The following is a 17015-nucleotide window of genomic DNA, read 5'->3' on the forward strand; positions in this document are numbered from 1 at the left end:
ATTAAAAGGTCTTTCCCGGAATTCTAATCTTAAACCCGACTTAACTATACCCAGAACCCAATTGCTCGAAGTTATTGTGGCCCACTGAGCATAGAAGTGCTTTAACCTGCCCCCTACTGGGAGATCTTTATTAACGATAATTTCTTCTGCGTCTTGAGGAAGATGATGAGGTATTAAAGTCCGAACCTTTCTTTTTCGGCTCTGTTGACTCCCAGTCTCGGTTTTGGTAAGGTCTTCGGTATGGGATGCGCCTCCTGAAGGTATTCCTAAAGGTAGGATTGAATACTTTAGGAAAACCCTTTTTCCTATCCTCAGCTTTAGCTAGGAAGTCATCCAATACCGGGCCAAACAGGTACTCACCCCTACACAGAATTGTACACAGTTTAGCTCTTGCCTAAGCATCCCCTTTCCAGGTCTTAAGCCATAGAGCTCGGCGAGCAGCGTTTGAGAGACCTGCTGATCTGGCTGCTAATTTCAGAGAATCCACTGATGCATCCGCCAAATATGCCACACCCTCACGTATTTGCGATAGGGAGTTCAGTATCTTGTCTCTAGGCACTTTGGATTTTAGCTGTTCCTCCAGCTGGGTTATCCAGACCATGACGGATCTAGCTGTACAAGTACTAGAGATCGCCGGTTTGAATGCTCCAGCCGATGACTCTCACACTTTCTTCAAAAACATATTCGCCTTTCTATCTGACGGATCTTTCAGAAGGCCTACATCCTCCAGAGGCAAGGTACCAGCTTTAGATGTAGAAGCTACCGCCGCGTCCACTTTTGGGACTTTCATCCATTCCGCCAGGTCATTATCGTCAAAGGGATACCTTTGTCCTGTTTATCCCATTCCCGCTTAATAAGGTTCTTAACTATATCCACTACCGGGAATGACTTACGACACTTCTGGCACAAGCCCGCAAACATTGTCTTGCGCAGATCTTGGTTCCCTGCTCTCTGCAACGCCCATGGTTGCTCGGACTCCTTTAACTAACATCCATGGTATCAACCGAAAAACATAGCCTTCCCTCTTCATCCGAGGAGGATGGTGATGAGGAGCGGGAACATTCACCTTCTTGCAAGGACGGGCTGAATTCAGGAGATATGTCCCTGACCGACCTTTCATGGCAGCTGCCCCTAAGGGAATAGCTTATTTCCTCCCTGATGACCGCTCTGAGGTCTGATGAACGAAGGGGAGCTTCCTCTTCTACGGTCTGACAGATGCAAGCCTGACAAAGCCTTTTAGTATAACTGTCAGGCATTGGAGTCGTGCATAAAGCGCATTGCTTATGCTTAGATTTAGATGTCTTTTTTCCCTAAAACAAAGCACAAAATAACGGACCATATCAGCACCAGGTGTATTGTTAACACTCACTATAAGGCTGATTCTGTGAATACCGGCTTTGGAGGAGAAGAATCCCTCTGTGACGCTCGCATGCTGTTGCCCCCGTACCACTCTGCTACTACTTCTTGAGCGGCCGCTACCGCTCTTGCTGCGCTGCTCTGGTCCCTCTCCCTGAGGGTGCTCCGCGTCCCCTACTGAGGACATTTTGCGGCACACTTCATTCCATAGCCGCTCCTCCCCCGGCTTACCCTGGAAGTGTTACAACTTCTTCCGGGTTCACCAGCGCCGGTGAGAACGCTGAACCGCGCGCTCGAACTGCGGACCAGGACGGCACTGCCCGACTCCTGGGACGCACTCCACATGGCCAGACGAGGGGGGGTCTGCAAGCAGGACGCCCCCGACGCTGCTTCCGGGCCCCCGATTCTGCCATTCCCAAACGGATACCGCACAGAGGCATGGTGGACCCGGGTAAGTCCATCCTGCAGGCTCCCGCTGTCCGGACAGGACCCCAAACTGGAGTGGTGAGGGGGACCGCCCCTTCAAATCCTGTAGGTTCCTGTCCAGATGGTGGGCAGATCCCCTCTCTCGTAGGGGTGCTGTCGTGGCGATAGGAAAACGGAGATGGAGTTACCCCAAAGGTGGCAGAAGGAGAAATATTTTTCAGAGCTCCCATTCAGACAGAAAATGACACCAAGCAGATGGGCAGGATTTCAAATCACTTCCAAACTGGCAAAAAGTAACCTCAGACCAGAGCATCTTGGACTCTGTCAGAAGGGGAATAAAAATTGAATTTTCCTCATTCCCACAAAAAAAACTGGAAGTAACATCTTCCATCGACAAAACTTCAGAAAATCTTATATACAAAACTCCAACAGATGTTGTCCTCAGAAGTAATATCACTGATTCCAGAAGCGGAGCAAGGCCACTACTCTCGTCTATTCCTAGTAAAAAAACAAAACAAAAAAAAAAAACTGGTGGGAATTATCTGGTCATCATCAATCTCAAAAAGCTGAACCAACACTTCATGTACTGACTGTTCAAAATGGAGTCCATAAAAAGTACAATTCCATTAATGGGGAAAGACTTTGCCATGGCCACCATAGACCTCCAAGAGGCTTATTACCACGTACCCATCCATACAGCCTACCATCAGCATCTGAGATACACGGTTACTCTAAGAGTAGAAATACATCACTTCCAGTTCAAAGTTCTTCCCTTCGGGATATAATCGGCACCCCGAACATTTACAGAAATAAGGCATAAATAGTAGCCTTCTTCAGGAAGCAGAACATCTGTATCGTCCCCTACCTGGACGACCTTATCGTCATGGCTGTCTCCGTCTTCACTCTAGAATAACTCCAATCAGTTCTGCATACCTTGGCATCCTTCGGCTAGATGGTAAATCAGGTAAAAAATAAGATCTGAATCCCTCAACCAAAAAAGTCTTTCTAGGAATCCTCCTAGACTCCCAGAACCTAAAATCTTCTCTCCCGGTGGCCAAGCAGTTATGCGTAAGATCAAAAATTCGGACACTAAAAATATAGAGAAGGGTGACCATAAGGTTCGCCATGTCAGTATTGGGGTCAATGACTTTGATCCAGGCAGTCCCCTGGGCCCAGGCACACTCAAGAACTCTCCAAAAGTTTATCCTTTCCCGCTGGAACAAGGACCCAGAGACTCTCAGTACAAGAATCTCTCTACCTCAGCATGTAAAGTTATCCCTCAACTGGTGGCTCAGCCAAGGAAACCTGCCAAAAGGGGTGCGCTGGATACAATATCCTATGACGTCGATTACAACAGATGCCAGCAAACCTGCTTGGGGTGCAATGATGTCTCAGGGAGTCTTTCAAGGGCGTCTGGCCCAAGAAGATGACCAACCAGTCTTCAAATTTCAGAGAATTGAAAGCTGTAGAAGAGGCATTGAGGGCAGCAGAACCTTTGATCCAAAAACCACATGTCCAAGTTTACTCTGACATAACCACTGTAGCCCATCTAAGTCACCAGGGCAGCACAAAATATGAAAGTCTGCAACAGATCGACAAGGATATTTTGCTGGGCAGAGCATCATCTCCTATCCTTATCGGCTCTCCACCTGAAAGGATCTGACAACGTCGAAGCAGACTTCTAGAACAGAACAGATATAGATCCAGGGGGAGCCTCAATATGAGAATTTTCCAGGCCATAACAAAAAAATGGGGTCACCCAGAAGTGGACCTATTTGCGAACCGAGGAAACGCCAAAACAGAGCAGTGCTTCATCGGCCCAGACTAAACCCATTCAAGAGTGGACGCCTTCACTCACCCTTGGAACTACAGACTGGCATACACGTTTTCTCCAATTCCTTTACCATCAAGGACTCTGCAAAAGATCAGGACAGATGGGGTCAAAACGATCTTGATCGCCCCTCTCTGGCCAAAAAAGGGCTAGTTTGGAGCCCTAAAATTAATGAGATCAGAGAATCCTCTGATCCTGCCTCTGGACCAGGACCTCTACATCAAGGTCCCATCTTTCACCCGGCTCCCCACAGCCTAAGCTTGGCAGCCTGGCTTCTGAATCCACAATCCTGAAAGCCAGAGGCCTCTCAGATGTGGTTATATCCACTTTACAATAAAGCAGGAAGCTGATCATCAATGTCATATTCCAAAATATGGAAAACCTCGGCATGGTATGGATTCAGTCCCATCGATCCTTTCCACCCGGTCCAAGAAAGAGTCCTAGATTTCCTACAGGACGGCTTATCTAAGGGACTAAAACAAAGTACTCTGAAAGTCCAGGTCTCTGCCCTGAGTTCCTACTTCGACCAAAATCTAGCAGACCATAGATGGATAAGAATGTTCATGTCAGCCGCTTCCAGAATCCATCCAAAGAAATCCAACATGGTCCCATCTTGGGACTTGAACATAGTGCTAAAAAGGTCTAACTACTATGTGAGCCGATAGTTGTCTATCTGGATATGGTCTATCCTGGAAAACAGCACTTCTTGTAGCCATTACTACTGCAAGGAGGGTGGGCGAGATACAGGCTCTATCCATCAGAGAACCTTATCTAAGAATCTTGGACAACAGGACATTTCGTCTAGACCCATCCTTTGTATCAAACGTATCATCGGAGTTCCACAGGTCCCAGGAAATAGTTCTTCCCTCCTTCTGTGACAATCCAAGAGATGAGAGAGAAGCAGGATTCCACTCTCTGGACGTTCGGCGGACAGTCCTCGTCTATTTGAATGAAACAAAGTCTTGAAGGAAAGCTCAAAATCTTTTTCTTCAGTATGGTGGACCAAACAAAGTGAAGAAAGCTTCCAACAGTTCTTTAGCAAATTGGATCAAGAAAGCGATCATGGACACTCACAAAAACCAGGATCTACCTCCTCCATAATCCTTGAAAGCCCACTCAACTCGAGCTGTCTACGTCTCCTGGGCAGAGAAGGCCAATGCGTCCATCGAGCAATACTGATGATTTTGGCATACAACTCCTGATAACCCAAAAAACCTGTCTCAATAAATTAGCATATTTCACCCATCCAATCAAATAAAAGTGTTTTTTAATAACAAACAAAAAAACCATCAAATAATAATGTTCAGTTATGCACTCAATACTTGGTCGGGAATCCTTTGGCAGAAATGACTGCTTCAATGCGGCGTGGCATGGAGGCAATCAGCCTGTGACACTGCTGAGATGTTATGGAGGCCCAGGATGCTTCAATAGCGGCCTTAAGCTCAACCAGAGTGTTGGGTCTTGCGTCTCTCAACTTTCTCTTCACAATATCCCACAGATTCTCTATGGGGTTCAGGTCAGGAGAGTTGGCAGGCCAATTGAGCACAGTAATACCATGGTCAGTAAACCATTTACCAGTGGTTTTGGCACTGTGAGCAGGTGCCAGGTCGTGCTGAAAAAATGAAATCTTCATCACCATAAAGCATTGACCCTGCCCTTGATGAAACACAGTGGACCAACACCAGCAGCTGACATGGCACCCCACACCATCACTGACTGTGGGTACTTGACACTGGACTTCAGGCATTTTGGCATTTCCTTCTCCCCAGTCTTCCTCCAGACTCTGGCACCTTGATTTCCGAATGACATGCAAAATTTGCTTTCATCAGAAAAAAGTACTTGGGACCACTTAGCAACAGTCCAGTGCTGCTTCTCTGTAGCCCAGGTCAGGCGCTTCTGCCGCTGTTTATGGTTCAAAAGTGGCTTTACCTGGGGAATGCGGCACCTGTAGCCCATTTCCTGCACACGCCTGTGCACGGTGGCTCTGGATGTTTCCACACCAGACTCAGTCCACTGCTTCCTCAGGTTCCCCAAGGTCTGGAATCGGTCCTTCTCCACAATCTTCCTCAGGGTCCGGTCTCCTCTTCTCGTTGTACAGCGTTTTCTGCCACATTGTTTCCTTCCAACAGACTTACCATTGAGGTGCCTTGATACAGCACTCTGGGAACAGCCTATTTGTTGAGAAATTTCTTTCTGGGTCTTACCCTCTTGCTTGAGGGTGTCAATGATGGCCTTCTTGACATCTGTCAGGTCGCTAGTCTTACCCATGATGGGGGTTTTGAGTAATGAACCAGGCAGGGAGTTTATATAAGCCTCAGGTATCTTTTGCATGTGTTTAGAGTTAATTAGTTGATTCAGAAGATTAGGGTAATAGGTCGTTTAGAGAACCTTTTCTTGATATGCTAATTTATTGAGACAGGTTTTTTGGGTTATCAGGAGTTGTATGCCAAAATCATCAGTATTAAAACAATAAAAGACCTGACAAATTTCAGTTGGTGGATAATGAATCTATAATATATGAAAGTTTAATTGTAATCATTACATTATGGTAAATAATGAAATTTAACACTATATGCTAATTTTTTGAGAAGGACCTGTAGATTAGATATGTCAGTAAGAGATCTAGCCTTTGGCGGGAAAGTCCTGCAAGCTGTTGTCCCTCCCTAGCCATTCTTTCTTTGGTATATCTCCTGTGTGCTGTCGTGGAGGGGATTAGAGAAAATAGAAACCCAATTACCGGTAAGTGTAATTCTAAGACCCTCCACGTCAGCACGGGTGATTACCCCCCCTTATAAAGTATGCATTTGATTCTTTGTGTAAATAAATGATTCAAGCATTCACTCTGTGGTCCTTGGAAAACACTGGGGATTAGGGGAAGTGGAGGGCTATTTAAACCTCTTATTCCTGTCCCTAATTAGGATGGGGAGGCAACTCCTCCTGTGTGCTGTCGTGGAGGGTCTTAGAAACCCAATTACCGGTAAGTGCAATTCTATTTTCTCAGCAGTATCCATTCTCGGCAGCCCCTAATATTATAGGGCCACATAGAAGGGTACATTATGTCCCAGCCTAAGTCATCTAAAAGGTCTAACAAGACTATGGCTATATTGTTTACTTCATGCTCCTCCTGCCAATCTGCTTTTTCTAAGGCTCGGAGTTCGCCGCATCTGCAATGCCTGTGACCCCAACTGTGCTCAGGAGCCCTCCGCCACCACCGAGCCCAGTGTACCTAGTCCCCCTAAGTGGGCTTCGTCACTGTCTCAATCCATGGCTTCGCTGGCCAAAGCGATTGAATCCCTCTGTGATCCTTCGGGGGATCAGAGCGTTTGCAGGACTGATGTAGTCGCATCCTCCCCAAGACAGGAGCAGTCGGTTAGCAGGGGCAAAAAGCACTCAAAAAGCCGGTCAGGCATCTAGAAAATGGATCCGTAGTACGTCTCCTGAGCAGACACGTGCCTTGTCGCCTCACAGCTCCACTTCTCGCTCTCACCAGAGTTCAGTAGTGAATGCAAATCTGATGGTTCCTTAGATCCGGATTCGCCAGACTTTCAGAAGACAGTGGATTCGCTTATTGAAGCAGTCAACCAGGCTTTAAAGGTTGCGGAAGATTCCAGCTCCTCTCTGGATCCGACCTTGTCCTTTAAGAGAATTACACTCTCATAAGGCATTTGCTATTCATCTGGAATTTAGTGCCATAGTTAATAGGTACAGAGAACGCCCGGATAAACGCTTTACAGCACGACGGCCACTTCAGGCCAAGTATCCTTTTTCAGGCCGTCTGAAAGGATTAGGCGGAATCTCCGGTGGTAGACCCTCCCCCCCCCCCCCGAGTCCGGCCTAGCAGCCAAAACTCTCCTGTCCAGGCCAGATGGCTCATCCATCAGAAATCCCACGGACCGTCAGAAGGCTTGGCCCGCTCCGCTTTTGAGGTCTCAGGCTCGGCCCTTTATCCATCCTTTTGCGCAGCATGGGTACCTAAGGCTATGGTTTTCTGGTCAGAGACCTTAGCTAATTCGCTTCGGCACAGTAACCTTCCTCCAGAGGCGGCACACCTTGCCAACCAAATTTCCCGGGCAGGAGATTACCTGGTACACACATCCTTGGATGCGGCCGGTTGTGTGGCTCAGTCAGCAGCCAATGCCATCTCTATCAGAAGGTCATTATGGCTCAGAGTGGAAGGCGGACTGCATAAAAAAAGTCTCACCTTCCATATCAAACTGGTCGCTTATTCGGAGAAAATCTGGATCAGATCATTTCCGATACTACGGGAGGAAAGAGTAAATTCCTTCCCTAACAGAGACTTAGGCGTCCCTTTCGTAGACGGCAACAAATCCGTTTCCGTTCCTTTCGCTCCACTCCAAGCTGGGCCACTACTTTGTCCAGTTCAGGATGTTCTCCACGAAGAGATGGAGGAACTCAGGTCTCATACAGGCCTAACCAGCATTGGACGTCCCAACCCAAGCAGCCGTGGCCTAAATGATCTAGGTCCCAGAGATTTTCCTCACGCTATCAGCGCTATCTGGTCGACACCGGCAGGGTAGGCGACCGCCTACTTTTGTCAGGTCTGGCTTTCCGTCGCACCCCTTCACATTTCTTTCCCTCCCGTCCTCCCTCTTCAGAGGCAAGGGCAAATGCTTTCTGCCAGGCCATAGCAGGATTGCATCACAATGGCATGATTGTTCCCATCCCAGAAAGCGAAAGGTTTCAGGGTTTCTATTCAAACTTTTCTGTCATCCTAAAGGACAGAAAGGTGAGACCCATATTAGACGTCAAACTTCTAAACAAGTTTGTCAAGGTCCGTCATTTCAGCATGGAATTTCTGCGTTCAGTTATCACTTCCCTGGAAGAAGGGGAATTCTTGGCCTCAGTCGACATCTGAGACGCTTACTTGCACTCCGGTCCCAGACCAGCAGATCTCCTTTCTAGGAATGTCCCTGGACTCATCTCGGGGGTTGGCAATTTTCCCTCCAGACAAAGTATTAGCCCTTCAACAAGAAGCCCGAGTGCTTCGTCAGTCTACCCCTCACTCCATCAGTTTTGCAATGAGGGTACTAGGAAAGATGGTGGCCGCAATGGAAGCAGTCCCCTTTGCGCAGCTGCACCTTTGTCCCCTTCAACATGCCCTTCTGGCAGCTTGGGACAGAAACCCTTTCTACCTCCACCAAAGGTGCTGCTTAACCCTGCAGGTCAAACAGACACGCAGATGGTGGACTTTGAACTCTTCCCTCAACTGAGGGAAGTCCTTTCTACCCGTTCAATGGCTAGTGGTGACTACCGATTCCAGTCTTTCGGACTGGGGAGCAGTCTTCCGCCACCACACTGGTCATACATCAATCATCGGGGGGGCGGGGGGTTGGGGGTACCTGCAGCAGGACGGCCATGTCAGAGGTAACTCGCATCCTTTGATGGTTAGAGAACAACCACTCGGTGATCTCAGCGGTACACATTCCAGGAGTGGAAAACTGGATGGCGGACTTCCTCAGCCATCAGTCTCACTTCGGGGGAGTAGGAGCTCCATCTGGAAGTCTTCTCCCAGATCTGTCTTCCCTGGCGGATCCCAGATGTGGACATCATGGCGTCAAGATTGAAGGCCAAGGTTCCCCAGTTTATAGTGAGTGCTCGAGATCCAAGAGCCATCGGTGTCAACGCTCTGGTTCTTTCATTGCGCCAATTTCGCCTTCCGTACCATCAGGAAAATCAAGGCGGAAGGAGTACCAGTGATCCTGGTTGCTCCCGATTGGCCTCACTGCGCGTGGTTTACAGAATTAGTATGCCTAGTCACTGACATTCCCTGGAGACTGCCGAATCAGCCAGATCTGCTCTCCCAGGGGACCTGTGTTTAACGGCATGGCCGTTGAATCCTGGGTCTTGACCCAGGCAGGGTTTTCCCAAGAGGTCATTTCCACCATGGTTAATGCCAGTAAACCCTCATCGGTACGCATTTACCATCCTACTTGGAAGACATTTTTTGCTTGGTGCAAGGATCGTGGCCTTTCTCCTCTCGTCTTCTCAGTTCCCACCATTTTAGAGTTTCTACAGTTCGGTCTGGACTCCTGGCTGGCACTCGGCTCTCAAGGGCCAAATCTCCGCTCTATCAGTCTTATTTCAGAGACGCATCATGTCAAGACTCCAGGTTAAGACTTTGCTTCAGGGGGTACTAAAAGAAAGAACCTGGCACTCAGCTTAATGCTCGTGAGATTTTAATCGTAGTAGCCAAAAAACGTTTCGGTCCTATATCTGGACCTTCATCAGTTACGTACTATGACGAAAAAGTGAATGACTGTAGTGTCATAAGGCACAGCATGGTCTGCGTCTGGTATTTGCGCAGATAGGTTTAGGCACACAGACTGGACTTATTCACGCTGATAGGTGCTGTGCTTGTGTCCAGACACGGAATCCCTGCTTGTCTCATGCTTCAGGGGGTGTCACATGTTACTCCTCCCTATCACATGCCTTTAGAGCCTTGGGACATCAACTTGGTTCTAAGTGCCCTTCAGGAACCACCCTTTGACCCGCTTCAGGACATTTTGCTGGTCTTTCTGTCCTGGAAGGTTGCCTTCCTTGTGGCGATCACATCTATCAGACGGGTTTCGGAATTAGCCGCCTTATCCTGCCAGGTGCCTTTCCTTAACTTCCATCAAGACAAGGTTGTCCTCAGGCCGTCGCTGTCCTTTTTGCCAACGGTCATTTCGTCCTTCCATATTAACAAGGACATTGTTCTTCCTTCTTGTCCAGCCCCTATTCACAGAATTGAAAGAGCTTTCCACACTCTGGACCTAGTCAGAGCTCTGCGAAGGTACGTCTCAAGGACGGCATCCTTTAGAAGAATAGATGCCCTGTTCTTTTCCTGGAAGGTCACAGGAAGCATCTTGCCGCTTCTAAGGCTACGATAGCCAGGTGGATTTGTTGCACCATTCAGGAGTCATACCGAGTCAGAAGTCAGCCCATCCCAATGGGGATCAGAGCATACTCGAGTGGTGGGGGCTTCTTGGGCCATTTTGCATCAGGCGACGGCGGAGCAGGTCTGTAAAGCTGCGACTTGGTCCAGTTTACATACCTTCGCAAAGCACTATGATATTCACTCAGACTTCATCGGATGCGAGTCTGGGTAGAAGAATTCTGCAGGTAGCGGTGGCGCACATCTAGTCAGTTGTTGCATGAAGCCTAATTCTTTGTGTTGTTTTCCTACCCAGGGACTGCTTTGGGACGTCCCATGGTCTGTGTCCCCCAATGAGGCGAAGGAGAAACAGGGATTTTTGTGTATTCACTGTAAAATCCTTTTCTCCGAGCCACTCATTGGGGGACACAGCACCCACCGTTGCCTAATGTCTTATATAGCTTTTGCCTGTTATTTTAAGTTGACATTATGTACTCTTCTATGTCGTTACTATTTGTTCCTACTGCTTTTGCACCGAACTGGTTCTCTGGGAGCCAGCATGAGGGTGTATACTGCAGAGGAGAGATAACTTTTTTTGTGTTAACTTAGTGTCAGCCTCCTAGTGGCAAACTGCATACAACCCATGGTCTGTGTCCCCCAATGAGTGGCTCGGAGAAAAGGATTTTACGATGAGTACACAAAAATCCCTATTTTATAAGTGCCGACAGTTCCTGAGGTGATGGGACAAGACAGTTTATAAATCTTTTATTTGTAGAAATTAAAGATACAAAAATCTGATTAATATACAAGTCACAAAATAAATAAATCTGTAGAAATCTGAGATATTGGAGCCCCCACCTTACTCCAGGGACTACTGCACCCATGTGGACACGCACCACTGCTCTACTGACCATAAACACCAATGTTTTCATGGTCAGTAAAGGGAGTGTCCAACTGAAGCCAGCACCATCGGTAGGGGAGGCACCAGGTACCACCCAGGGAGGGAGGTGGTCCAGATGAGACCAGGCACTGCAGCATCTGTCATATCCACAGCTGGAACATCATGGTGATCCCAATGTATCTGGAGTATAATCCTGGAGCGATGGCTCCTGTAAAAAAAAAAAACAAAAAACACGTGCTGAGCCCCCAAAAAGGTCATTATAAAGACCCCCATTTACTATTCTCAGGAGTAGCTGATGCTGCCCCTATGTACTAGCAGCAGACACTCCAACTGCATGAGCAGCTTTGAATGGGCCAATAATAATTTTTATATAGCGCCAACATATTCCGTAGCGCATTGGATCTTGGTTGGAATCCCTAAACCAAGAACATTCCAGTCCCGTGTCGCCATGGACCGGCCACTAGCCTTGCTGACAACACCTAATATCAGCCACCATTGCTCTGTACATTAGTGAAGACATATAGGGACAGAACACGCACCTGGGGCAGCAGGAAGCTGCACCTTTCTGAGGTCGGTGACTGCCTCAATCCTGAGGAACTGTGGGCGTGAAACAGAGAATCCACTGCTCCATAACAGACCAAGTTGTCCAGTGCCGTGAGCCGCCTCCGCAGACTGTGCAGAGAGCCCTCAGTCTGCTGCCGCCCCCTGCTCAGTACATCTGCTTGCTTGGACAGTCGCTGGTGGAGCTGCGCCTAAAATGAGCACATGACCTGATTATGGGGTGTTCAAGATCCCAAGATCAGGGTTTCCTCATACAGAATAGGGGGGATTTACTAAGATTGAACATTGATGACGGCTGGGGCATCCCACAGAATGGATGTCTGCTGGGTGAACATCTAGGGGCTCGTTGTAAACGGAGATCTCAAAACAGAGACTAATAAGCATTGTAGGGCATATAGTCACCTTCAGCCGATCCTCTTGCTGCAGCAATTTTTCTCGTGAGGCCTCTCCACGCCATTGTTCATCCTGTGAACAGGGTGAAGAGTGGTCAAGAAGGCACATCACCCATCCACTCCCTGATGCATAACACTGTAGGACTTGGGGGGTGGGGGACTCATGCCCCCTCCGGTAGTACTCACCAGTATGGTGCCCCGGTTCTCCTGGGAGGATGGGCTGGCAGAGAAAGGGTATTCCTCCTTCAGGCTGTCCAGCTGAGTCCGCAGGCTGCGCTCCAGCTCCGGCTCCACATCCTCCAGGAGCTCATCGACTGCGCTGCACTGGATCTCTTGTAAGCTATTCTGGATCTCCAGCTTTACTTGGGCTTTTAACTCTTTCACAGCCTCATTGACCTCCTGCTGCCGCTTGTCCAGTTCTTCCTGGCTCTTCAGCTGCAATAAAAACAAAGCCTACAATCCCCATCACCTTCTCCCAACCTCCTCAGGTGTTCAGAGGAAAACCATGGTGCCAGGTATACAAGAAGAGAGTGTGAACACATTATAAATGAAGTGTGGAGAGAAACCCAATATAAAATTATGCACGGGACCATCTATACTTTTAATGTACCCCAAAAAGATCCTCTGTCAAATAGACTAACAGCATGTCCTAACTGTCACCTAAGGCTTCTTTCACACTTCCATCTTCCAAATCTGCACAGGATCCGTCAAGACGTTGAAATGACGGATCCTGTGCAGATTGTGGAAAACATGTGCACTGGGCCCGTCTTTCTGACGGACCCGTCAAGTCTATGTGCACCTGTTGTGTATGTGTCTTCGCAGCAGTTTTCCGCTTCAAAAACGCATACACAACACATACCAGGTTAAACAAAAAAAAAATTTAAAGTTCATTCTCTGTCCTCCGTAGTACACGCCTGTGCAAATTGCCTTGCGCAGGTGTGTACTACGGAGGACAGAGAATGAACTTCAATCCAATATTGCGGCCAGCATGCAGCCAGCGGGTAAGGAAAGGGTGAATCAAACACCTGAAAACTCCGCCCATATGACCGAAAACTGGTCCCGCCAAATTCAGGTGACAGGTTCCCTTTAAATATTGGCTTGATCCAGACTGCCTCCCCGCCATTGTAGAATTAAAAGCACAAATGAAACATTTTATGGAGGTGGAACAAAGAGATGCCTTACATAATAAAGAAACGCAAGCGGGAAAGTTTCTTATGAAATGGAAACAATTTATTGTGAATTGTTGCTCTTTGGGCTGTGTTGTGGCGGACCGCCGGGAGCAAAAAACGTTAAATGTAACTTTTTTTTGCTGCCGACGGACCGCTTTTTCCGACCGTGCATGCGCGGCCGGAACTCCGCCCCCACCTCCTAATGGGGCAGCGGATGCGCCGGAGAAATGCATCCGCTGCACCCGTTGTGCGGCGCATCAAACGCTAGCGTTGGAATCTCGGCCCGACGCATTGTGACGGGGAGATTCCGACGCTAGTGTGAAAGTAGCCTAAAAGAGGAGTATGGTGGAACCGCTTGGTACATACTAGAGGATCTCAAAAACAACATGGGGTTACTACGACTGAGTTGAAGTTGGGGAGGATATGTCCAGATCTAGATGTATAATTTAAATTACAGTATAACAGTCTTTTCATGATGGCGTCTAATAAAAGTTTAATGTCAGCTAGTTTACTTAAATAGTTGATATTAGTTTAAGGTTATATTTGTCATTTCTAGGTTTTATTTTATGCCAGCCTAACTCACTTACTGTAAGTCTGCATTATCTGCCTTGTCTGCGTACGGGCATATGGTTTTCCTTTACTATCTGGTATGTTATTGTATTTCTAAAAATTTCAATATAAACTGGGTTAAAAAAAAAGTGTGGTAGTAACTTATGATGAGCGAATGTGCTTGGATAAGGTGTTGTCCGAGCATGCTCGGGTGCGAAGAGTGACTTTGGGGTGCTTGAATAATATGTTAGAGCCCCTGTGCCTCTATGTCTCTCGGTTGTTCAACAGCCACAACAAATTGAGGGATAGCCTAAGAAACAGGTAATCCGTGCTTGTGTTAAACCTGTCGAACAGCCGCGGGGACTCAAACATTTTTTTGAGCACACTGAAGACACTCGCTCATCACTAGTATAACATGTCAGTGATCAGCAGCATCCTCCCTGCTGTGCCATCCGAGCGCAGTGGCCACAAGCACACATCGCCATAGTTTACTCCAAGATTAGAGATGAGCGAATTTGATCGGGTTCCCTCTTATTTATTGGGCTCTCCATGCATGTGTCATGACTGACACAGCCGCGATACATGCAGCTGTGGTGTCGATCAGCTGATTGGCTAGCACAATTCAGGAAGCGGGTTCCCTCTGCAGCCTATTTGGCAAGTGCTATAGCTTGTCAAAAAAAGAGGGAACCTAAGCAAATTCGCTCATCTTTATTCAAGATGTCTGCTTGCTGGTTTCTCACATCCTGGTGTGGCGGTGCACATATGGATGGCATGGGATGCCTGAATGCGATGGCCTGATGAAGCTGATGAATTTGGGCATGGAGAGTGGCAGCCAACCTGTGAACTACAGCTGTGTGAATGCCGCCTTAGAGAGTAACCAGCAATTTAATCTTCATTTCATAAATTCATGTTCATGTGAAAATCAGAACCTCTGCAATAACTCATCATCTGCTTCTTTCTCCTCTGGGATCTACTGAGTGCAGATTGCACATATACAGAGATTACTCCTGAATCAAGCGTGAAAAAGAGGATTTCTCCAATGAGATTTATTACACAGTTAACTATTTTCAGGTGGTCTTTGGATTTATGAAATCATTAAAATGAGGGTTCCTCTTTAATGTAGCTGTACTAAAAAAAAAAAGAGGTTTTGTCACCATGCATTTGTGCTTAAAGTCCTGGGTGAGTAGATGTCCCACTATGTGGACAGTCCATGCCGTTGGAAGGTTCATCGTTCGGCCATATTAAATCCCAACCACAATAACTGCTCATTATGGCAGAGATGATGGTGCTATATATGTAAATACCAGGCGATGTTATCTTGGCTCAGCTTTCAGTGGTTAATGGTGCTCACCTGTCTCTGCAGCACGGTGTGCTCTGCCTGCAGCAGCGTGATCTCCTTCAGCAGCCGCTTGGCGCGCTCATGGTTGTCGTACGCGGCTTGTTGCACCAGGGTCAGCTGCTTCTTTAATCCGCTGTTCTCTCTTCTCAGCTCCTGAAAGAAACAGACACTGCAGTGATCTAATGAATGATGACCGCAAGACCTGCGACCACTTCCTCCTGGCGCAGGAGAGGAGCAACAGCTTCATAGGAATTGCAACTCCCAGCATCCTGTCATCGGCCTGCAGGGTCTGTGGAGGTACTTGCTCCAGCAGATGTGACTTCTACATACAATGGCGCACCTCAGTCCGCTCCTCCTGCTGCTTTGTGATGGTTTCCTTCAATGTGAGGATTCTCTTCTCGTCTCTCTTCCTTGCAGACGTCGCCTCGTCCTCTAGCCGGCTCAGGTCACTTCTATACGTCTCCACCTGTTTCTGCAAAGCCGCCGCCTCATTGCACTTGTCCTGCAGCTTTTCTTCCTGCTCTGACAGGAGACGTCCTGGAAAAAGAAGTAGAAGTGACATAAACAGTGGACAAACATAGGAAATAGACAACTACAACTCCCATCATCTGTTGACAGTCACAATATATTCCCCTGCAAAACTTACAGTGAGGGGCACTGTGACGAGAGCAGGCCATGTATGCCCCATCTACTTATAGGTAATGGTACCCACCCAGCTGCTGCAAAGAAAACGATGGAAAAATCCAGACTGTACCCTGGAGAATAAGTGGCGCCGCCTATCCCCACCATAATGTGGGAGCCTCCTCCGCTGGTCCGGAGACATCCGAAGATGCTGCAGACACTCAGGAATCCCCCAGGTATAGACGTCTATGAGCAGTGCGTGGATCACAGCACCCAGCGGATGACAACGCCGGGCATGGAGGAGGGGTGGTGCTCTGTCTGATACGGCCGTGCCCAGCCCAGGACTCTGCAGCGTGCGGAGCGGATTTCTTAACCCCTTCATCCCCAGGTGATTTTCCATTCCCCCCCCCCCCCCCCCCAAGAGCCACACTTTTTTTATTTTTCCGTCCACATAGCCATATGAGGGTTCGTTTTTTTGTGGAAGGAGTTACACTTTTGAGTGACAATTCATTTTATCATGTGATGCATTACAAATTGGGAAAAAAATTCCAAGTGCCTTGAAATTGCAAAAAAAAAAAAAAAAAAAATTTTTTCTTCCATGTTCACTATACGGTAAAACTGACCTGTCAATATGATTCTCCAGGTCAGTACAATTATGCAGATACCACATCTGTACACTTTACTTTTGTCGCCATTTTCTGAGACCCGTAACATTTTAAATTTTCAGGATCTGGTGCTGGGTGAGGGCTTATTTTTTTTTGTGCCCCCAGCAGCAGATTGTACTGATACCATTTTGGGATAGATACGATGTTTTGATCGCTCCTCTTACTACAATATTGCAGTGGCCAAAAAAAAAGAAAAAAATTTCTGGCATTCATTTTATATTTTGATACATCAGTCTTTCACAAATGCAGCGATACCGAATGTGTGTATTTTTTTAATTGTTTTGCATTTAGTGGTGCAAAAAAGGGGGCAATTTGAACTTTTTTTTGCTTT

At 47.5% G+C, this 17015-nt stretch overlaps 1 protein-coding gene across 2 annotated transcripts in view; it reads right to left on the minus strand.

The window, feature by feature from the left end:
- Positions 1–11237: 11237 nt before the first annotated feature.
- CNTRL (centriolin) overlaps positions 11238–17015 on the minus strand; it is a 72738-nt gene continuing 66960 nt past the window's right edge. For both annotated transcript variants that reach the window (XM_069747425.1, XM_069747427.1), the window contains 6 exons: positions 15739–15935; positions 15411–15551; positions 12528–12776; positions 12352–12414; positions 11928–12140; positions 11238–11596 (listed from right to left, as the gene is read on the minus strand). In XM_069747425.1, the coding sequence (XP_069603526.1) occupies positions 11549–11596; positions 11928–12140; positions 12352–12414; positions 12528–12776; positions 15411–15551; positions 15739–15935 (911 nt within the window). In that variant the 3' untranslated portion in view covers positions 11238–11548. The remainder of the gene's footprint in view (positions 11597–11927; positions 12141–12351; positions 12415–12527; positions 12777–15410; positions 15552–15738; positions 15936–17015) is intronic.

Source organism: Ranitomeya imitator, chromosome 2 (assembly GCF_032444005.1).
Source record: "Ranitomeya imitator isolate aRanImi1 chromosome 2, aRanImi1.pri, whole genome shotgun sequence".
NCBI classification, from domain to species: Eukaryota; Metazoa; Chordata; class Amphibia; order Anura; family Dendrobatidae; genus Ranitomeya; species Ranitomeya imitator.